At 35.2% G+C, this 23,712-nt stretch overlaps 1 protein-coding gene across 24 annotated transcripts in view; it reads left to right on the top strand.

Moving 5' to 3' along the window:
- Positions 1–23,712, top strand: part of HDAC9 (histone deacetylase 9) — an 820,423-nt gene that overhangs the window by 430,719 nt on the left and 365,992 nt on the right. For 12 of the 24 annotated variants that reach the window (XM_019650652.1, XM_019650630.1, XM_019650628.1 and 9 more), the window contains one exon: positions 20,616–20,744. The exons of the other annotated variants lie outside the window; for them this stretch is intronic. In XM_019650652.1, the coding sequence (XP_019506197.1) occupies positions 20,616–20,744 (129 nt within the window). The remainder of the gene's footprint in view (positions 1–20,615; positions 20,745–23,712) is intronic. 24 annotated transcript variants of the gene reach the window in all.

The raw sequence follows: 23,712 nt of genomic DNA, 5'->3' as shown, positions 1-23,712 counted from the left end.
ATGAAGCAGTGATGTCCAGTTCTCTTATACTTGAGCTGCTTTAATTTGCCCTTGCCCTGTAGTTATTCCCATGTGCACACGGCCCGTCTATAATAATGAAATTTACTCAATGGCAGGATTTGGGCTCTATTTTTGTGGCCTCAACAATGGAGATCACAGTATTTTTATGTAATATCTGAGTGTCTTTCAATTTTTTGCTATAACCCACTATCACACAATGGGGAACATGCACATACATCTGAAAAACAAATAAAAATTCACAATACATTTATCATGTATAATAGTTTGGTTCCTTTATATTCTATTTGTTTTATTTTAAAATGCTGCTTACAACAGAGGAGATTCATATCACATTCCTCATTTTGTGAAACATTATAGAGAATGATCATGCAAGGCTGATGAAATGAATATTTGCCAGTGAAATACACGGAAAACTTTGTGATATAAATCATGTTTTGAGAACAATGAATATGCTATCAAGAGAAATATAATGATTAATTAATTATATGATTATGATGTTTACCAACTCCAGAGGTTTTGTTGTTCTACAGAAAAAATGCTGATAAACAAGAGAGCAGGAAATTACTGTGCTCTCAGAGTTGGTCAGAAATAAATGGGCAATCTATGGCTTTTGAGATTACCACTGGCGGAATGATATTTAAATATGTATGTATTTTAAATATATGTATTAAATAATAATTTAAAGAGAGAATTACTGTTAACAGCAAGTTAGATTTATATGATAGTAAGAGATAATATGGGTCACCATGTGATAAATACCATTTTAAGCATCTTGCTATATATATCTCACTGATTCCATACAACAGCCATTGAAATACATCTCATTATTTTCCACTGGTTTTATGACAAGGCAACAAAGAGAGCTTAGGAACATTCCTCAGTCTCATTGATATGAGCAGTAAGTGCAGTGCCAGGTTTGAAAATACGGAGTTTTATTTCAGAACCTGGTCTTTAAACCCCTGTTTTACACATAAATAAGTGGTATCCAGTACTGTTGAAAAAGGCAGTTTGCTAAAGTTAAAGCACCATGTTGACCCATCCTAATAAAAGTAGTGAATCATAAAATTTAGATGATATCCTTTATAATTTAACTTCAGTCCAATGGTGAATAATGTTCTAAACATTTTAGAAATAACATGAGTTTGAATTATTCTTTATAAGTCCAACTACTACTACAGACACTTTCCATTGAAAGGAAATTATTTAAAACCACGAATTGATGTATCCTTTCTGCTTGTAAATATTTAATGCTTTTTACAAATAAAATATTCCAGAAGTTAAAAATCATCATTTTAATTTGGCCCTTCCAAATATGTTTGCCACAAACAAATATGAGATAATATGTTTATCAATGGCAGAATTCTGAGAAACTATAAATCTAAAATTAGTGTCAAAATGTGATACTTTGTAGTCATTATACAAGAAAATATGATTTTCTAAATCTGCTAGATTTTCTTAGGGGCATAGATAAGCTTGTGGATACATAAGAACTAGTAGGTGTATTTTATATGTGTTTAAATATTCCATATAGAAGCTATTTTACTTTTATAATTTGTTGTTATTTTATAATATAGTTAGAAGAAAAAAACATGAAGAATATTTCTTCAGCTTTAAAAAATATTTCTTAAAAGCACATCCATTGTGTTTTCTTTTACCATTACATATAAATACATACACAGTAATTTTCCTGTGGATTTATTTCTAGGATAATGTTTGTCTTTCTTGAAGAAATAATATGCTTATTTACTGCAACTAAACAATTCTGTTTATATTTTTCTTTTTGCTCTGTCAGAAACTAAGCTATTCAGTTGGCTCAGGTGAAAGAGTGATCTTTAGCCTACACAGAGATTTTCCTTACTTGTATATTGTAATAAATAGAGATTTTACTGGTTTTCATTGAAAGGAATTCACATTATTTATTACATAAATAAAAAAATAGAAACAACGGTAATTTTATGTTGATATCATTAAGGATGACATTCACTTTTTTTTTTTTTTTTTTTTTAGCTGAGCCATCCTGCTACCTGTTGGCAGCTCAGCGGCTGCTCAGCTCAGGCTGGACTCGAACAGCTGTTGCTCAGAGCTCAAACTCTTGAGCGAGCTCTTAACCAACTGAGCCACTCGGCCAGCCCTGACATTCACTTTTTGATGTCTTTTAATATCAAGCATGAATCTCCAATGTCATTTTAATGGGTAAATAATAATTTATTATATAGTTTTGCTGTAATTTCTTTGCAGACCTCTAATGTTGGACATTTAAAGTAGTCCCAGTGTCTGCTTTTTAAAATGATTTTGCAGTAAACATGATCAAAGTTTACCTTTGAGCAAATTGTTACTTCTACAGGGTAGATTTCCAACAGTATGTTTTCTGGTTGAAACTCTATCTCCTCTATAGAATGTTTTTCACTTTCAATTTCTAACTACAGTGAATGAAAAGATGCCTATACCCTGGATCCTAAACTATCATGGGTTTAATAAACCTTTACTTTTTAAAAAAAAATTCCCAGTTTAATTTATACCGTTTCTTGAAAACATCTTCAAATTCCTTTATAGGTAACATAATGTAACTAAATTACAAGATTGCCATTGCAGTTTTATCAAGAACAGGAAAAAAAGACAACCCTGAAATAATGGACATGTATGACATTTCTTGAGTGGACCTATGTTAACAGTGAAAAATGCCAGAGTTCAAAGATTTTATAATGCATAAAAGTATGAAATTTATACTTAGAAAACTCCAAAAATATTTTCACTGTTCCTCTTATTGCTCATTATTGTGCTGTGGTTTTTTTTTATTTAGAATATATATTAAATGAATTTTCTGGCTTCAAGATAATTGGTTTATTTGTGAAAGAACAATAAATACAAAGAGAAGGCATGATTATTTAGGTATTCATTTTATTTTTAAAAAATCATTACCCAGGGCTGGCCGAGTGGCTCAGTTGGTTAAGAGCTCGCTCAAGAGTGTGAGCTCTGAGCAACAGCGGTTCTATCCCCAGCCCGAGCTGAGCTGCCACTGAGCTGCCAACAGGTGGCAGGATGGCTCAGCTAAAAAAACAAAAATCATTACCCAAACTATTCCCCAAAATATTTGATATGGATATACATAATAATATTATATGATTAAGATAATAATGTTTTAAAAGTTTTTTTTTAAGCTCTTCAGAGTTTCATAAGCAAAGAGTGAAGGCTAGAGTATTGAGGGAAGTCTTAGTGGAAAGAATGGGTTCACATGTCTTGAACAGTGGTTAGGTGAAGAGCTAGGGAGTAGCAAGAAAGGCAAGGTGATAAATAATGAGCCTCTTAAGATGGAGGACTGACTTTGCACAGCAGAGGGAAGTTTTTGCTAGATAGAGTAACAGAGATCATGGAAGCCCATATGAGACCCATTTCCAGAAATTCACTTCCTCTTGAAATCTGATGTAAATAGAGGAGCAAAGAAGTCAGTGCAATATATTTTTATTTGTGAGATTAACATGAAACAATGAAAGCTTTAGAAAGATATATCTTGGTGTATTTTGTGCCAATCTGGATGAAAGAACAGCATGGAGAGCAAAGAGCTTACCTAACTAGCTTTCTAAATGTAAAAATTAACATTTAAAGAGCTTATGAATGTATCCAAGTTCACGCATTGGTAAAAAACAGAGGTGGAATTCTAATTTCCAGTTTTTTTGACACAAAATTGTGTCGGTAGTAGCATTACACTGTGGATTTCGATGGAGATGGAAAGAAGGATAAAAACCAATTGATGTGAACGTGTTGCAGAAGGTGATTCCTTCCAGCTTCAGAAAAAAATTTGATTAATTGTATTTTGATAATACTGGTGAAAAATGGGAATAAGACATACAAAGTAAGATTAAAGGTAAACAGACTGAAAGTTTGGAATTAGGAGTTTTCTTGGAGTCACATTGAAATTTAGTAAGGTTTGGGAGTTTTTGAGCCCTTTAGAAGAGAAAGAGGTGGGGGGGGTGCAGAGAGGGAGGGTGGATATGAATTTTATACTTAGAAAACTTAGAGAAATGCGAAGTCTCAGGGAGGACCTCAGGGTAGGAAAGAAGGTAAGGAAGTGAAGAGTTCAGTGATGAAGAGCTCTCTGCTACAGAAGGTAAAGAGAAAAATGAAATTTTAGGTATTTCAAGGATAAGCATTGGAAACATTGTAATATTTTTCTTTTTTTTAATTAGTTTCAGGTGCACAAAGCAATGTATTAGACATTTACACCCCTCACAAAGTGAGAACCCCCTCCCCCAATCTACGACCCCTCTGACATCATTTATAGCTGTTACAATACCATTGACTATCTTCCCTATGCTGTACTCCACATCCCGTGGCTATGTATACGAATATATATCTATATCTATATATCTATATCTATATCTATCTATATCTGTATATCTATATCTATATATAGAGAGAGACAGAGAGAGCCAAAACAAATATATACACATTTTAAGAAAGGAAAAAACTGTATTAAAATTATAATATATACCGATAACAAAGGTTGAATATAAGTCACATGTATACATTTTTTGTCACCCTGATAATATATATATTATATATATATATATATATATATATATATATATATATATATATATTACATTCAATATTATTCTATAACCCAAAGGTAACAGTCGGTAAATCTTAGAGATGAATGATATGAGAACACAGGAAAATACTCATCAGAGAAGGGAATGGAGATGCCACCACATGACGACAGACCATAGCTATTAGATCTCTCCTCTCTGTTAAGGTGCAGAATCTAAGAGGATAATGTAAAAAACAAAAATCAGGAAATTTCGTTTACAGTGAACTTTTGAATTTTTTAGAAAACCTCAGTATGTTAAAGATTGAAATTTTAGGTTGATTAGAAGGAAGTATTTTTAAAACTTGTTGGTAGAAAGTATATTAAAATGTACAGTAGAAAATGTTGTATCCCCTTAATTTATAATTAGAAGGAGATTAAAGGTGAAGGGAGGGTTGAGGAGTTTGGAGATTGAGCTGGGTGATCAGTGAGACATCTTCTTCTGACACTGCAGTCTTCCTTTCTGCTCCTTCACACAATGAAGATTGCAAAGGATGAAAAATATTGGGAAGATCAGTTTAAGTTTTGTCATTCTTCTCAAAGTTTCATTAGCAATCTTCTAATTTAAGGTGTTCCAAAGAAAGACCTAGTTTTCCAAACTGTTCCTTTCAGTTTTGCTGAATGAGGTGAGAGAGGAGGGAAATCAGAGCAAACTTTTATTCCTCACTTACCCTGGGCCAGAACTGTGATCGCTCTGACAACATAGAGCTGATTAAAAGACCATCTCTGCTTTCAAGGAGCTCAGTGTCCGTATCTAAGAGACTTTGCTCAGTTGTTCCCCTAGTGCAGGGATCTCCTACGTGTTCCATTTACCAAGTTCAAATCGATTTTCACCACTCAAAACTGATTCCTTGCCTAAAAAAAAAAAAGAATTAAAAAGTCATAAAATTCATTTAAATTTTTCTAGTTTTTTTGATCCTCCATTTGTTGTCAAAATTTGAGCCTTGTTCCATCTTCACCTAGGTGATTAAGTTTAGAATAACATTTATTGAGCATCTATTCTACCTTCATTATTCTGGTAGGTTATGATGTTAAAGAAATGTGTATCATCGGATTTGGTCCTATTTTCTCTTCTGTAACAGTATTCCAAAGGACACCAATTACTTAGAAATCCCAAATCAGTGGATTTGTCTCTTTTTCTTCCTTTATCTTTTGTGTGTTTTCACCCCATTGAACAACTCTTTTTCCTTTAAATTTCAACCTTGTATGCTGTACTTCCATTCGTCTGCTCTCCCTTTTTTTCCACTACTGCTTTTTTTACAGCTGCAGCCCATGAAACATGAGATTTTTAAAGTTCATTTATCTCTTCTCTGTATGTTTTCCCATTGTTTTAATTTTCTCATGTTTTGATTATCATCACCATCTTGAAGGCTTTAATTCTAGTTCTTACACTTTCCAGTCAGCAGGTAGCTCTGATGGTAGCGTTTGACCCAACTTTTTTATTCATACACTGAACACACAGCAGGACTGTCTTTATTTTTTTTAAGTTCTGTTATTTGTGGTCTAAATCCATATGGCTAATGTTTAACCCTTTCAGTGACTCCAGACTGACCTTTCTAAGATGTCCTGCAATTATATTAACTTACCGGGTTTTAAAGTTGACCCTCTCATCTTCCACTCAAGTCTTACTCCTCCTGATTTCCTCAGTTCTGCTAATACTTCTTGCCCAGTCATGTAGATTTGATCATTCTGTTGCCAACAAAACAGGTTCTTGGTATCATTACAGGAAAAAATGCGATGACCCACCAAATAAGCTAAAGCAGGCAAAGGCAATCAAGCCGTGGATTTATTAAAAGAAAGGAAGAGAGAACATTCCCAAAATAGTGTGAGAGCGGGCAGGCCAGGAGATAAACAACTGCCCTGAAGAACAAAGAGAATTAGGATTTTATTAGAATAGTCAAGATTTAGGGGTGGTGTTATAGGCATTCCTAGGTGGGTCCTCCCTGACGACTCCTTCCCATCAGGAGATGGGATTCTCTTGTCCTTACTTGGCCCTTGTTGGAACTGTCATGGCGACACAGGGTGGAGATTTTTCCCTGTCCACAATGCTAATAGTATTATAATCCATTATAATTAGCTGAAGTTTACCTTGAGGGGCAAGAACAGACCTGGGTCTGTTCTCAGTCACCAAAATCTAGTTCTGGCCAGTCTGGTAACTGCACCTTTTCTTAAAAATGACCTCATCTCCTCCTTCCTTTGTCTCCCCTTACTTCCTCCATCCTCTCCTCCCCTGGCTCTACCAGAATCCCTATTCTTCCTGCCTATGGTAACAGTTAGATTCCACTTTGGCTCCATCATCTTCTCTTTCTTCTTGTGTAGTCCATCACTAAGTTACGACCTTTTCCCCACCAACCCTTTCTCGTTTTTAAAGTAGGAGTCATCTTTTCAGATGTGTTTTTTCTTCCATAATATCTAGTATACGGTCTTGGGCAGAGCAAGTGCTCAGTGAATATTTGTTAAAAGGGGTGTCTCATTCTTCTCTTCTTGTGTTCTAACTGCTGTTAGTATTCGTTCAGGAATATTGAATCACAATTAAAGCCAATAAAATAAGAATCAGAGCAACCTTCTTTTTTTTTCTCCACCCCTAGCTCAAGTACAACATTTAAACCACCTGAAATAGAATAAACTGGTTAGAAAAACAGCGTTGTTCTTTGAGCCTCTATAGAATATAAATTCAGTGAAAATCTGTTCAAACCACAACTCTAATTAAAGGTTTTAGCTGCCAAATAATATGTTCTGGTTAAAGCCAAGTTAGTATTATGGAGTGTTTCATGAATAACAGCAAAAGCTTTATACTTTATTGTTGATTTTCTCATGGGAAACTCATGTAAAAGAGAGTGATACTTCCCTGTTGACTTTTGCTTTTAGAAATGCAAAGCATGCTGAAATTGTACATAATTCTCTTCTAAAGAAAAGGAAATAGCATTTCAATGGTTTTCCTCAGTGTCTTATTGGGTTATGGTGGGGCACGATTGTGTCTATTAAATTGATTTACCAGATGGAAGGTGACATTTTATATTTAGCTGATTAAGTTGTATAAGACTGGAATTGTATCTCTTACCATAAAGATCATATGTAAAAGCAAAAATATTTTAATTAACTTCATTTTGAAAATTGTTAATTAGAGGTTTAAACTGTTTTCTTTTTTACCTCCTTTTACTTACATTGAACTAGAAAGGGAAATTGTTCTTAGACATGGGCCTTCCCATACAGTTGTTATTTGACTTAATAATTTAATATCTCAAATGGAATCTGTTTAAAAAAAGTTAAAAGGTCCCACTTGAGTGAGTTTTGGAAATTGCTTGCTTAGGTGGCTATTTAATATGTACAAAGTACTCAGCATTTTAGGGTTAAATGATCCTTAATTTACAGTCTCACAGAACTTTAGCAGAAAAGTTTAAAAGAAAAAAAAACCATTATTTCTTTTTTTTTTCTCCTTTGGAACTTTTCACAAATAAGCAAACATATTAATAAAACATTTACCTTTTATAGAAAATTAAATCTGAGAAAGTGGAACATGCTAAATTTAAGTAAATTATTGTTGTGTTATTTTTCCTAAGTGATGGGCATATATCATTAATAGTTTTCTTTAATATCCTGCTTTCCTACCTAAAAAATAATACAATAAAAACATAGCACAGTAAAACCTGATCTCGTCAGAACCCGTATTTCAGAATATTCAGATTTCCGAAGCAGTGCCAACTTTGGAATTCATTAGACAGCTGTATTTGGGTTCCTATGGCTCCTGTAATAAATTACCACAAACTTAGTTGCTTAAAATAACACGTATTTATTATCTTACTGTACTGGAGGTCAGAAGTCCAAAATGGGTCTCGCTGGGCTAAAATTGAGGTGTCAGCAAGGCTGTGTTCTTTTCTGGAGGCTCTAGGGGCAATTTTCTAGATTCTGAGAACTGCCTGAATTCTGCCTTGTGGCCCCCTTCCATGTTCAAAATCAACAAGGAATAGTTGAGCCTTTCTGACACTGCCTCACTCTAACACTCACTCTTAGGCCTCTCTCGTCCATATTTTTAAAGGACCCTTGTGATTATATTGGGCCCACCAGGATAATCCAGGATAATCTCTTTATTTTAAAATCAGCTGATGAGCAATCTTAAATCCATCTACAGCTTTAATTGCCTTTTTACCATGTAAAATAATAGTAAAAAATTCTGAGGAGTGGGACATGGAGGACATCTTTAGGGAGGAGGCATTCTGCCTACCTCAACTACTTTTTATTAAGAGTTTTTATTAAGATGATATGTTCTACTGGGTACTTTGGCTTACTACCCCTTTACCATTTTATGTGAAGTTTGTGTAAATTTATTTATACAATCATTCAGAGAAAGTTGGCTAAATAGAGAATATTTAACTGAAGGTTTGCTTAAAGAAGGGTTTGGGGTGGCCTTCGTAAATCCAGAGGCAAAATATCGCCTTTTACATCAGTCTGAAATAAATAATGGTGTTTCCTTATAAATATGCATTATAAAAAATTTATGATAAAGATGATAAAGTAAAGCTATGAGTTCCGTTAAAGCAGAAGTGAATTGCCAAGAACATTCCCAAACCATAAAGTTTACAAAATCAAAACTTGCAAACGGAAATGAATAACAACAAGACCTGCCCAAATGGCTTGGAATGTAAGAAACAGGAAAAGAAGAACAGGAAGCAGGGTGGCGCTTGAGCTGGGTGGAAGAGAACTCCTGTTGACCAGAAGTCAATTTACCTTTTGTCATTGGTGCTGTTGATTTATGACATCTGGAAGTATCTGAGTGGTTTTGAAGGGCCAAATGCACTAGTGGTGGTGCCTAAAGACTTAAAATTATATTGAAGCAGATAACAGTTCTAAGTAGTGGTAATTAAGCCTTACATAAATATATTGACATGACAAGATAGACCATAAAGCCACTTAAACTAAGCTGGAAAAGGTGAGCCCCTAAAGGGACTAATGGTGTCATCTTCTACATAATGACATAATCCAGACATCTGGGAGCCCCATTGGTTCACCTTCATCTCATCAGATATTCTGTCATTGTTTGCTCTTAGACCTTCTCTTTCCCATCATGCCTCCTGTTGTATTTCAATAACAATTCCAGCTACTGACCATTCTCTGATTCCACTATACCCCTTTCCAGCCAACCCTCTGTCATTTTAAAGTTTAAATATCTTCCTGCCCTTCTATTTAAGAATTACTTAATACCTCTCCTATCATGTATAAGGCTAAAGTCCTTCCAAGGCATGCCCTAACTCTCTTCTCCCTCCCACCCTCCCTCCCTAACCCTCCCTGATTTTTGCCTACTCCACCATTCACATCTCTTTGTCCTAGCAGCACTGAAGTTGCAATTCCATGAACGATTCTTTCTGTTTCACACTCACACAAAGCCATCCACACCTGCTTTTGCAAATGGCATTTGCTCTTCCTAAAGTGTTTGCTGAAATAGTCTATACTCGTTTTTAAATGTTCAGCTGATACATACTTCCCCTCTGTTAAGCTTTACTTCATGACTTCCTGTCACCCACCAGGATACCCTAAATAGTCAGTACATTCTTTATGCCAAATGTATATGCTCAGATATACCAGGACATATCCCTGTGCATATATGTCTATATAAAAATTAAAATTCTCTACTTAGCTTAGAAGTCCTTGAGGATAATATCTATAGCTTCCTTGGTATTGTACCCCAGCATCTTAAGAGGCTCATAATAGGCACTGAAGAAGTTTCTCTTACATAGATATAGAATTAATAAATATATAGAATAAAATCAGAGCTAGCATACATCTCTTTAGGTATTTAAAAATATAAGAAGATTCTTTTTTTTTTTTTTTTTTAGTTTTTTTAAATTGGGGAATTGGGGGAGGGAACAGACAAGTTGCTGTCCTTTTTTGTTTTTCAGTCTAGTTGTAGAGGACGTTGCTTCACTGGCCCATGTTGGTATTATGATCATTGCACTCTTCCCGGGTAAGGAAGATCAGTTGTCAGCCTCTGGACTGCCACTCACGGTGGCTCTTGGCAGCTCATGCTAGCTGCCTGCCACTCACGCTGGCTGCTGGCTATACACGGTAGCTATGGCAGCCAACTGCAAAAGGAACTGCAGCCTACACCGTTGCTGGCGACTCACGGTAGTCCAGCTCCAGGTTGAGCTGCCATTCACCATCTTAGCTGTAGAGGGCAGTGTCATTGGCCCTCATGTAGGATCTGAACTGGGGCCCTCTGGCGTCCCAAGCCAGCTCTTAACCAACGCGCCACTCAGCTGGCCCAAGAAGACTCTTTATGAAAGAATTTTTAAGAACTTAATTTTCAGTACTATTTTGTAGGAAAGCGATTGAGATACTGCTTTTGGATGTCTGTAAACTGGGCAAGTAAGATGAAAACCAAAAAAAAAATGAAACAAGTTAGAGAATAATTTTATAGTTTTATGGGAATGAGATGAAAATTTCTAGATAAACACCAGAAACAAAATGTTGGAAGTCATATATTTGAAGAAAGTAAGTTTTATGATGTAAAATTAGACAGTGATTTACTATATTTACTGCATATCATTTCATTTGATCCTCTGAAGTCTTTAAAGTCAGCATAAAAGGGCATTAACTGTCCACATTCTCAGGCAAGAAAATTGAAGTACAGAAACATTGTATAATACTTTATCCCAATCACATTTTTCTATTTAAAAGTCCAGACTGGGAAAACAACTCCAGACTCTTATGAATGTAACCAGGTGAGGTTCATGTCGAGAGCACAAATAAGTACAATAAAGGTTAGATTTATGCTAATACCCAGGAAGTTACCAGGTGATAGATACTAATTTTCTGGAGGAGGAATTGTGTTCTGTCCCAGTATCTGATGACACTCAGTATCTGATGTGTCTCTATCAGATACTGAGCTGCCCCAGGCCAGACCTCACCCACCAGGATGGTCCCCACCCTGTATGGAAATCAGTTCACACCTATGTTTACAGGTGTAGCTTTGAAGTACCTAGGTACAAAGTATGTTAAAAAGATTTACACCTACAAATAATACTGTTCATGACATTTCTGTTTAAAAGAGCGTATAAAAGATGCTTCTAATAGAGGAAGTAAATAAAACTGTAAAATGCACTGTATTTTTTTTTCGTGCATAGATGGGAATTACTTCATTACTGAAAGAAGATTAATAGCATTGAGCAATTAACTCTGATTACAAGTATAGAATTTTAGGACTAAAGAGGATTTTTATAAGAAAGAGATAGAAATATATCTATAAATTCAGACTCTTGCAATAATAACATGTTATTTGAGTTGTGAAATTCTAGCTCAGAAGTAAGACTTTATTATAAACCCCTAAGCTTGAGGCTAAAAAAATATTTTACAAACTAAATTGAAGAAAACTGAAACATGCTCATAAACTGGTTTGTTTTATTGAAGTGATCATTCAAATTTTTGCTATATTTTCAAAATGTAGATCTTCTGAATTTATCTTAAGTAAAATTTGAGAAAGTAAAGCATATAAAGAAATTAACATATGAAGGTATTCTAGACTATATGTGATGTGGATTTCCTTGACTCCCAAACATAGTATTTTTGATGCTTGCCAGAAAAATGAAATTCCTTCTCCATTCCACGTCTGCTATAGGAGGCCTCTTGCCATATATGCAACAACAAGAAATTCTTAGAAATTAGAGATGTCGAAGTTCAGCTAGTTCTCTTCTCAACAACATTTGAAACCCAGCCTTTCAATGTAAGTTTTCTTTCATGCATGGACATATGCAAGCATGCATTTATTCAATTCAACAACTGTTTAGTGAGACCCAATGAGTCTCTGTAGTTGCCAAGTACTGAGAATAGACATACAATTAACTGTTATATTTACTGTTCTGAGTGCTCTGTGTGGTAAAGTAATTTCAGTGAAAACAGCGAGGGTGAGAGCCATATTGCAGTGGTTTGAGGTGAGGAAGTAATGGTGGCAAGTGTAAGGCTACTTTGAAAACTTGACTGTGAATTAATGCATAATTGCAGACAGCAGCCAGTAATATCTATATCTCAGGAAGGCTTATTTTTATTTGAATGGGAAAGATCTGAGCCTGTCTACATGCTGAGAAGAAAGCCAGAAGAGAGAGGGAGTTTGTAAATACAGATTGAGTAGCCTCTGTTAGTATGGCCTCATTTAGCTCAATTTTGCTTTGATATTTATCTGTGAAGCCTTAGCTTCCATTCAGTTACCCTTCCCCCACCCTGCTAGCATATTAGTCTCTATTCCTTGAATTTGCCAGCATTTTCCCCTAGACAAGGTGATTTCCTCAGTATAGAACTGTACTTCCCTCCAAAGCAACACATAGATCACCTCAATGTCCACTGTTAGCAAATGCTTAAATAAAATATTGCATACTCACATGTAAGTGTGGCATAATACAGAGGGTGCCAAAAAAATGTATCCACATTTTAATAAAGAAAAACTGTATTAAAATTGTAATATTCAATATATACTGATAACAAAAGATGAATACAAGTTACGTTTGACTTCTGCATTTACAAGAAGTGCTCAAAGTGGTTACTATCAGCGTCCAGACACTTCTGATTACGGCGAACTACAGTTTGAGCAACGTTGACCAACATGTCCACTTGTATACATTTTTTTGGCACCCCTGGTATATTGTAGATCTACATAACATTTTTTAAAGGATATATAATTGCTTGGGGAAAGATTCATAATCTTTGGGGAATTGAATTCATAATAAATTGAATCTAGCAGAAGGAGAAATCCAGGGGAGAGAGAGAGACTGGGTAGATAAAGCAACAGATATCTAGGATAGCAGGGAAGAATAGATAGTGCCAGAGAAGGATCTGAGGCTGATGAAAAACAGAATAAATGGAATCATTTTTAAAAATATATAATTGCCTGGGAAAGGACTCATAATAATACCTTATTAAGTGAACAAACAGCATATGATCATAAATATAATATGATTCTCATTTTCAAATACTTTGTAACATAAAACACAAAAGAAACATTTTAACGGTATACTCAATTTGTCCCATTTCTAAAAATTTTGAGTATGTATGACTTACATAATCTGAAGAAAGCAATAAATGTTGTTATAAAATAAACTCTTTTCAGAACAAGTTGAAAATTGAGTAACATGAGTAACATTTACTAATATGCTTTTTGAAAAAATATTTTTTAATAAATAGACACAATTGGTATAGTCTCAATAAGAGGATGGATAGATATTTACGGTAGTGTTACTGAGTCAAAAAGAATAGTACTATAATATATGAACTGTATTCATATATTACAATAAATGTGGCTAGTTATTAGAAGCTAAAATTCCCAAAGAAGTGACTTAAAAAAACAAAAAAATAAAAAAACTTTTATATATGAATTACATGTAGTTAAATGGTTATAATTAGAGTTAGGTTAAAAATTTGTCACTCGATATCAGAATGTATAAAATCTGACTTATAACAAAAAAGATTCATACTATCCAAGCCAAGAAAAACCACAAGTTGTGTGACATTTATTGTATTATTCTGAACGCTGATTTTGAAAATACATATAGCCTTTGTCTAACTTGAGTAACCTGTATCTTTAGGTCATTTAGATTAGATAATTTACTGTGTCCCCAAAGTGTTTTTTCATAATTGTAATGATTATATGATTGAACAGTTCACACATGACATGGATTACTATAGTACTAGCCTAAAAGAAATAAGCGACTTGGGCAGGAACTATTCCAGGAAACCTAATCTTCATAAAGGACATTCAGAATAGAGTAAATGGGTGATAGATTACCTGTGCTTGGTTCCAAATGAGTGTTAGAACATGGCAGCTCCTAAAGTAGCCCTGTGGGTAGGAAGTAGAAGGAGAAATCCAGGAGAGAGAGAGGCTGGGTGGACAGAACGACAGATATCTAGTGTAACAGGGAAGAACAGATAATACCAGACAAGGGACTTGAGGCTGGTGTTGGAGGCATGGACTTCACCTATGCATATAGTTCTAAATGTGCACGATAGGTGGAACTGTTGAATATCCAAATATTAATATAAAGATACATTACTGTAGTTGTTACTCTTGATTGATATTTAGTAATCTTAATAATTCAATGGAGAATTTATTTCCTTTCTCCTTATGGTCCTATCCAATGAGAACAAAGAATTGCTATATACCACAGTCTGTCGTATTGAATTTTTGTCTAAGTTATTGGTGTAAAGAGTATTCATAATTGAGAAGTAAAAGTGAAAAGAGACAAAATGCACACTGTAGATAATCATTTTTAGTAGATAGTGATGTATTTAAGACACAGAACTAAACAGAGCATAAATTATAAACAGGGAAGTTAAAAAAGTGAGGAAAATATGTAAAGTCAATTATTAACCCAGAAGTATTTCAAATATACTGAATAAAAGATCAGAATACAACTGTTATTTTTGTTGTTAGAGATAACATTGCACTAGGCAAAGGGCGTTGGCCCGTTGCCGCATTCTGTCTCTGTCCTTACCTTTTTACTTGGTTTTGTTTTATTTTTTGTTCCTTAATCTTATATGTGGACTGCATTAAATGTTCATCTATTTAATATCTATTGAACCACTTTTTTTGAGCAGCCCGTTGAGCTAGGAACTTTATTCCAACCCCTTTAATCTTCCACCACAGTGCTTGGTAGGCATTTATGGCTCTATCATACATGATCAAATGATTCATGGAGATAAAGCAGCTCACCCAGGGTTGCAGTTAATACATGCAAAAGTTAGCATTGAAATCGGACTCTGGTCCATTTGTGTTAGAGAACTGCTTGCTTCTACAAAAGATAGTTTTCGTGTAGGTGTGTATCTGTACATATGGGAAAGTGACACTCATACACACTAATCTCTTAGTGAAATGACAAGTGTAGGCCTTGTCACTTAATGTGCCCTGGAATCCAAATTTTTTAACCTGTGTTTCTGCTACCTAACTTTACTATTTCTTTGATGTTGTTTATTCTCATACCCTGTCACACCTAAGTGCATTCTGTACCATGGAGATCAACGTGAACACAACAATTTGAAATACATTTAGCTTATGAGGAATTTGTCACATTTTTGGTTTCCTCTTGTTCCCTTTTTTCTTTTAAGTAAAAAGAGGAAAAGATTTTCGTTCTGTTCTCTTTATTTTAATATTGGCTGTTTCATGTAACTGATAATCAATTTTTCATGCAGGGTTTCCGTCTCAGCAGACAAACACATTTCAATGGGCACACACACTAAAAAGCTTTGCTTCTGTTTCTGTGATTAATTGAAATGTAGAGAGTGATGGGTGTGGGGTAAAAATATTATAGAAAGGCAATTAATGTAACTAGGCATGAAGTACGTTCAAATACAAGCAGAATGTCTCCCCAGTTAGCGATCTCTTTCTGGGCTCTTGAGAATTTGCATTCCATTAGTAAGTCACTGGAATGGAAATCTTCAAACTTTGGGGAGACCAGAGCATGAAAAAATGGAATTACCTCAAACTGCAAACTGAGTCAGCACAATAGATTATTAATTCTACTGCTTGGGTATGTGTCATGCTGAGCTTTGGCATGTGGGCTTCTGAAATGTTAGGAGGGAGTTTATAAAGCATAGCAAGGACTAAATGATGGTTATCTATCATTTCAACCTTCGCCCTCACCACTGACATACTAATATCCTCTGGTGACTCAAAACCAGTATTGAAATACAGGTGAAAATTTTTGCTAGAACCAGTGGATATGGAATTTTACTCAGAAAAGTTGTATATAGTAGATTCTGAGAAAATAAATGTATGTTGTACTTCATAGAATATCAATAACTCCTAGTTTTTAAAAAGCCATGTCTTCAATTAATAAAGGAAAAAATGTTACAGTGCTTCAAATATTATCCTTCCTGACAATGAAAAATTATATCTTTCTGAATATCTCTATAACCAATGGATGTTGACTAGTTTTGTTTTCTTTAGAAATATTGGGTTGTCGCAAAAGTCATGACATATTTTTTTCTGTGTTTTTCATTGCAAAAATCCATCATGACTTTTCTGACAACCCAATAACAATGGTATTAAAAATGTTTTAAAATAAATTTCTAAGTATAAGATATATTGAAATATTTAATATTTTCAAGCTACCTATAGCACTCCTTGATTTCTGGTAATCTTTCCATTCTTCCCTCTCTCTCTTCTCCATCCTCTTGAGACTCTCTAACAGATATTTTTATCTCCTTTGATCATCCCAGCGTAGTACAATTATTAAAAACGGCCATTTACTGATAGCTTACCCCACACTTGGCAATATTGACATTTGGGTCCAGATATTTCTTTGTTGTGGGTGCTGTCCTATGCATTGTAGGATGTTTAGAAAAAATCCCTTATCTCTGCCCACTAAATTTCATTAACAACCCCCCATACTTACAATCAAAAACATCTCCAATCATTTTCAGATATCCTTTGGTGTCAGAATTTTCGCTGGTTGAGAACCACGGGTTTATCTTCTACTAGACTATTTCATTTGATTCTATAATAACTTTGCAAAATATGTAGTACTGTATTAATCAGAGTCTTGGCAGAAAACAGAACCTACACAGTATAGGTCATAGACTTTGAATGAAGAGACTGCTTACAACTGCTTAGGGACATTGAGGCACCCAGAAAATAGCAGCAGTAGGAAACCATTCTCACCTCTAGGGCTGAGAAGCAAGGAAAGGAATTCTGGGTGTGCAGGGAAAGTGAGAGCCATTGAGCCGAGGGCCTCCAGAGGGAGATGAAACAGGAAGAGACAAAGCTTCTAACCCATGATGCAGCACTGGAGCACAAGAGACCACAGCATACCCTGACCCCTCTCTCCTCCTTAATCCTTTGATCACTAGCCAATCCTACCAGTAGGTTGGGCCCTAATGAAATCCCACCAGCAAAGGACAGGAATGATGCAACCCTAGGTAGGATTCAGCTTCCATGGGCTCAGAGAAAGAAAGAAAGAAAATGGAATCTGTTGGGACAAATGGAGGAAAGAAAAAAAAAAAACAAACAACTATCCCCAATTTTGACATGAGAAACTGAGGTTTACAAATATAAAGTTATTCATCCAAAGTCAAATAGCTGATGTATAGAGCAGGCATTTAAAAGCACATCTATTGACATATACTACAAAGGTATCACTCAAGCTAATTTGCATGAATGAACTGAAGTTCACCAAGACTGTGAATTATTCAAGGTTATTGATTTTAGTAATTGACAGATGCAAGACCAGAACCCAGTTCTCAGTCCTAATCTGGTGATCACTTTTTTCATGTTGACTATGGAAAGAAATTGAAGAGCTGTATTCAGTCCATTCTCAAATAGACAAAGGTAGGCATAAAAGCTGTCTGCTGACCCTTAAAGTCATTTTTTCCCTGAAAAGCTTATGGAATGCTAGGTTTCATGTAAAATGTTTAAATGACATGCGCTGGTTTTGCAAGCTGTTGGCACATTTTTTGTCTTAATCGTGGAAACTCGGCCCCAGCTGGTGTGATGTGTTAGGAGAAGGAAGAAGACTGGACTGAGAATCAGGAGATTGGGGGCCCACTTACTGGCTTGGTCGTTAGCTGTGTCAGCCTCAACAGTAGTAGCAATAACAAAAATTCTCTGAACCTCTTCTTCCCTTTTGCATTCACCCAGATCTTCACAGTTATTCTCAGGTATCTAATCCGGTGGTCACAGCTCTGTGAAATAAGGAAGATATTAGATTTTTATGTTTCACAAATGAAGTTAGTCTCAGAAAGCACTAGAGTTTCACTGAAAATCCCATATCAGGGAAGTGGTGCCATGAGGACTCAACTCCACATCTTCCCACTGAAAACTCAGTGCCTTTTCTACTCCACCTTCTCCACCTTTTGAAGTGATTAATCAATAGATCTACTCCCTCTGGGCAGCCAGTCTGTAGTGTTTAATCCATTAGGTTTCATCAGAAAGTCATGCCTAGATCGAAGTCTGAGAATCTGTTTTTTGTCTTAGGGGTTATAAGCAAGGTGACATCAGAGACCAATATAGTTAGGGATGCCTCGTTTTTCATTTCTTGGTTTTAGGTGGATATATTTATTAATTTATAGTTTTTCAGAGACAAAATGAGTTTTTTTAAGGGAATTTTAAAATAAATATATACAGAGAAAAAAATTAAGTAAATGAATACAGGACCGGACCATTTTTCTCCCTTTAATGCTAGGTGAGTTGGATGCTAGTAATTCAAATTCAGACTCCTCCACTAAAATAAAGTGAGTTAACACTCCTGGAAGGTCTAGCAGGAGCCCTATTCCTGTCCCCAAACTGCTTACCTTCTTTCCCTCAAAGTGAGAAGCCCAGGAAATGATCCATTTCAGGTGTGTAGTCATTGAGCTTTTTGTCCTCCATCCTGATGTCTGCACACCCCCTGACCCCCCATTTCCTACTTTTGCAGTAATTTTAGGACTCTATTTTTACTTTTTCAGTATTTTCAGACACAAAATCAGTTGTACAACATGGAAAAATTAACTTGTTTTGTTTTCTGTAGCTGAATATTTCTTTCAAATTCCTATTGACCTATCTAGTTCCAAGGAAACCTAGGACACAGGAGTCCTCAGTCCAAGGTAAAGCTGAAGGGGAGGGAAAAAGAAAAGAACCAAGAGCAAACCAAAGGATAGCTATTTGAACTCTAAAAGCAAAATAAATAAATAGATAAATAAAATTTTAAGTTTTACTTTTGATACTTTTTGTAGCCTGACATAATGTAAAACTCATTCAAGGAAAACATTTTCACAGATCAAAAGTTCTATAGCTATTGATACATTATATCATTATGTGTGACATAGAGGATTAGTAATACTTTGGAAAAACATTTATAATTGTTATGGTGTCCCTACATAAAGAAAGGGGGAGGAGCAGTGTTTTCATTATTTAGAAGACTGGACTTGAACTAGACTACCTGGGTGTGGATCCTGGCTTCATTTCTTTTGACCTGTATGACCTTGGGCAAGTTACTTACCCTCTTTCTGTGTTTTGATTTCCTCATTGATATAATCAGGGTATAAATAGAATCTATCCCATATGGATTTTTTTATGGCTAAACAAGTTAATATTGACAAAGTGTGTACAACAGTAGTGGAACATAGCAATCACTATATAAATGTTAGCTGTTGTCAGAAACATCCTTTTCATAATCATTATCATCATCACCACCACCTCCACATCACTACCACCATCACCACCTCCATCATTGTTATTAATATCTACTACAAAGAAACTCAATCCAATGTTTCCATACTTCTCAAGTATAATTACTTGAAAACCTAGTAAATAATGACTAATTATTGAGCGTCTCTATTTAGAATAGTTTAACCAAAGAAATAACAACATGTGTGAATAATATACATTTGTTTTGGGGGATATATAACCTAACTCAGAACTTTCAATTCTAAGTCTTGACCACCCTTCCTTTCTGTTTGATTGTACGCTCAGTGTATAGAAAGGTTTATTCATCATGATTCTATTTGGTTTGGCGTTATTATGCTGAGTATATTTTCTCAGGATCTCAGATTAGAAACTACTGACAAATATTCCAGAAGTCGGAATTAAGACATAAATTGTATGCTACCAGGGTGTCTTCTTACTACCAGAAGTCAGGCCATAGTCTCTAAAATTCACATTAGGGGACTGTTTTTGTGGTTATCGGGTTTCACCCTTGAGAGAATTAAAAGGACTAACAATGAAGTATAATAAATCTACTCTGACCCAAATGTATTTAGTGATTCAACTTCCCATTAACAATCCCAATTCTGCTAGGTAAAATAAGTAGAAACCTGATATTTTTACTCCTTTTTCACTTTGCATTTAGAGAAGTAGAAAAGCATTTCACACATTTTTATAAAAATAATTACTATATTTGTCTGTTTAATTCATTTAGAGTTAATGCCTTATTTACATGCTTCAGGTTTTCATGAAATGAGAAGGGACCAAAAAAAAGGGGGAGCCCTATTTTTATACACAGGAGCAGTTGGCTCTCTAGTTTTAATTTTTATCTATTTTCTTTGTCTCAATCCCCAGCCTCTGAGCCCAACTTGAAGGTGCGGTCCAGGTTAAAACAGAAAGTGGCAGAGAGGAGAAGCAGCCCCTTACTCAGGCGGAAGGATGGAAGTGTCACTTCATTCAAGAAGCGAGTGTTTGAGGTGACAGGTAATTGAGGACTGGGCAGACAAACACTAAAAAACGCTGGTAGTCGGAATGCAAAAAACTAGTTTAGAATAAATAGGCCTGTTGCATATTAAAAGTTCTTTTGAGGAGAAACATTTCTTGAGAGGAAATTAGATTGAAAACTTTCAAGTAGCTTGGTAAACTCTGCCATGCGTTCACCTGCTGTGTTAAACAGGAAATGAATGAAAAACAGAGCTGTGTCAATCTAGGCGGAACGAGGGAATGCCAGAGCTCATCTTCATCTTTTCAGAAACGGGCAGTCCGTTTTGGTAATGCCAACAAGGAAAATGTAACTTTTAATGAAATGTGATGAGAAATGAGCAGAGGGAGGTCCAAGAAGAACACTCCCCCCCCTTACTCAGACGTGAATGCACAAAATACATCTGGGAAAATTAAAATACATGGAACAGCAAAACCTTGACTTTTCAACAAATTTACAGAACTCATAAATGACTTTATGGGTTTACTAGTGAACTGGGACTTAACGGCAGGAGGGGGATCTATTGCCTTTTACGAAGGGAAAGAATCTGTCATTTTCACTAGTCTCAAATGGAAGAGTTATTTTTTTTAGCTGCCAGGTTAGTAGTGGGGTGAACAGGTTAGGAAATTCAACCTGATGTCTTACAAAGCCCCCTAGTCCCAGTAGTACCTGGTCTGAAATTAGAGAAGACCTAGGGATACAAGAACTAAAAAAAGGCAGCCAAAACAATAATACTGACTACTGTTTATTGAGGACCTACTTAGAACTACGTGTTGTAGCTGGTCATTTCCTTGGATTGCGTCTATAAAGAAGTGGTAATTTACAACCATTTTTCTCCATTCTCAAAGAAAATGTACTCATTTGATCCATAATTTCTTTAAGATCAGATCTTATCCGTAGCAGATTTTAAAACATTATTTGTTTTCTATCGGTATATCTCCTTTGACAATGATAGTATCTAGTTTGGGAAGACAATATGGAGACAACTGTAGAGGCAGAGATAGAGAAGTATAGAATACTAATGCAACTTATTAGTGTGACAGGTTATTTAGGGGAAAAAGAAGTTTACTATCCTGTTCAACCCTGACAGATTAGAATGTTTATCTGAAGGAAAGCATTAGTGAGAAAAATTTTCCTTGACAGAGAAGAAATATTAAATAAATAAACAAAAATTATTTTACTAGCATTTATATTTATTTTGCAGTATCAAATACAATCATTAATTTAGGCCAAATATATTCTAAATTCAGAGCTATAGACTTTTTTTTTCCAAGAAACATGTTTATATTTAAGCATAAATTTTGAGTAAATTTTCCTAATAGAGGCCCCTGGTGGGTGTGGACAGTTGGGGAGTGAATCTGTTTTAATGAATGTAAAGAATAATGAACGTACCAAATGTCTAATATAAATAAATATAGTTGATTTTTTTTTAATTGGAGAGAGTAGGCTCCCTCATAACAGAAAATAGAAAACCATATGCTGTGCTTTGTTTTTGCTTTAGAATATTGTCTGTGGACATATTTTATTTATTCAAATGTTCTCTTTTATTTTCCTATTAATTTCTTTTCATAACTTTTTCTCCACAATCACATTTTCTTTCTTACCAAAGTGCAGTGGAATTGAGCTCAGTACATATCTTAGTAATGATTCTCATTTATAAGAGTTATAATTTGCTAAAGTTTTACTCAAGTTACTTTTGAAATGTCATGTTTTTCTCTTCCTAATTTTGTGAGATAATGAGTCCCCTTTTCATCGGAGGAAATAATGCATGTTCAAAGAAAAACTTGCACATTTTTTAGACACATTTCTGGTCAATGAGCTGGGAAGTGTAGGGCTTTGGTAGGTGCTTTTAACTGGCTCATTGCACTTATTCTAAATGTCTTTGGAGTATCTACACTACTGGACACACAGCTTTCTTTACCTGCACTCCTCGTTGTTTCTTTGCCATCATACATGTAATTTGGATGAGGTCTGGATCTTAATACTAATTATTTTTGCAATCTATTCGGAGACCGACATTGCATCTTAGCAGTTCAATTGCTATTGCTTTTCTTCTCTCACCTCTAGATCTCTCTTCCCCATTTTCACAGGTTCAATGTCTGCTTTTTTCAAATCCATGCCGCCGCTCTCCTCCCAATAACTGACATGGAAACCACTTGCCATCTTTCTTTTTTTCAAATTCAAAAGTTTTCTGCCATTCCCCCCACCAACACCATGCTATTTGAAAATTCGAAGCCTTGACCTGTGTCTGCAGTGCCTTCTCTTCCACTCTCCCGTCTCCATTGCCCCCATTTTACGAACTACTCTTATTCAAGCCCCAGTTGCAATACCATTTCTTTTCTGAGATTTTGTTCAGAGTTCCCAGAAAATCAGTTGCTACCTCCCCTCCCAGACCCTTTCCAGTGTGATATTGAAGAATCCTGTTACAGTACTTATTACCTTGAATTCTGGTGCTCATCACAGTGATTTCTACATAAGGAAATATTTCTGTCAGAACATCACATAAATTAATATAAATAATATAATTTTAAATTAACAAGACAGAATGTTTACAACAATTGTTTGTTTTGTTTTTTAAGATAAAATATGGAAATGAGACATCGATGGGAAATCAGTACTTAGTAATACAAGAAATATAAGCGTTAGGAGTCTGGGGGAAAACGCTCCTAGGAGAATTTTTTTTTTAAATGTGCATTTCCTTCATTAAGAGAAAAGTAACTAAGAAAGAGGCAAAGGCAAAAAGCAGATTAGTCAAAGTGTATGCAAGATCTATAAACAGAAAGGCAGTGAGCAAGATGTTTTTAAGAATTTTATGATACCAATGACTTGATGAAACCCTGCAACAAGGAGAGGGCAGGATCAAAACTCTGTGACCCGTCTCACGTTCTTCTCATTGGCCTCCAGTTCTGAGTAGAGAAATATTTATAATAGAAAGTTGGAAGTTGGAAGTATTCCAAACTATTGCCTGCA

This window comes from Hipposideros armiger, unplaced genomic scaffold, assembly GCF_001890085.2.
Source record: "Hipposideros armiger isolate ML-2016 unplaced genomic scaffold, ASM189008v1 scaffold_143, whole genome shotgun sequence".
Lineage (NCBI taxonomy): Eukaryota > Metazoa > Chordata > Mammalia > Chiroptera > Hipposideridae > Hipposideros > Hipposideros armiger.
Note: the sequence above shows the minus strand (reverse complement) of the source record. Positions and strands in the feature narration are given on the sequence as shown.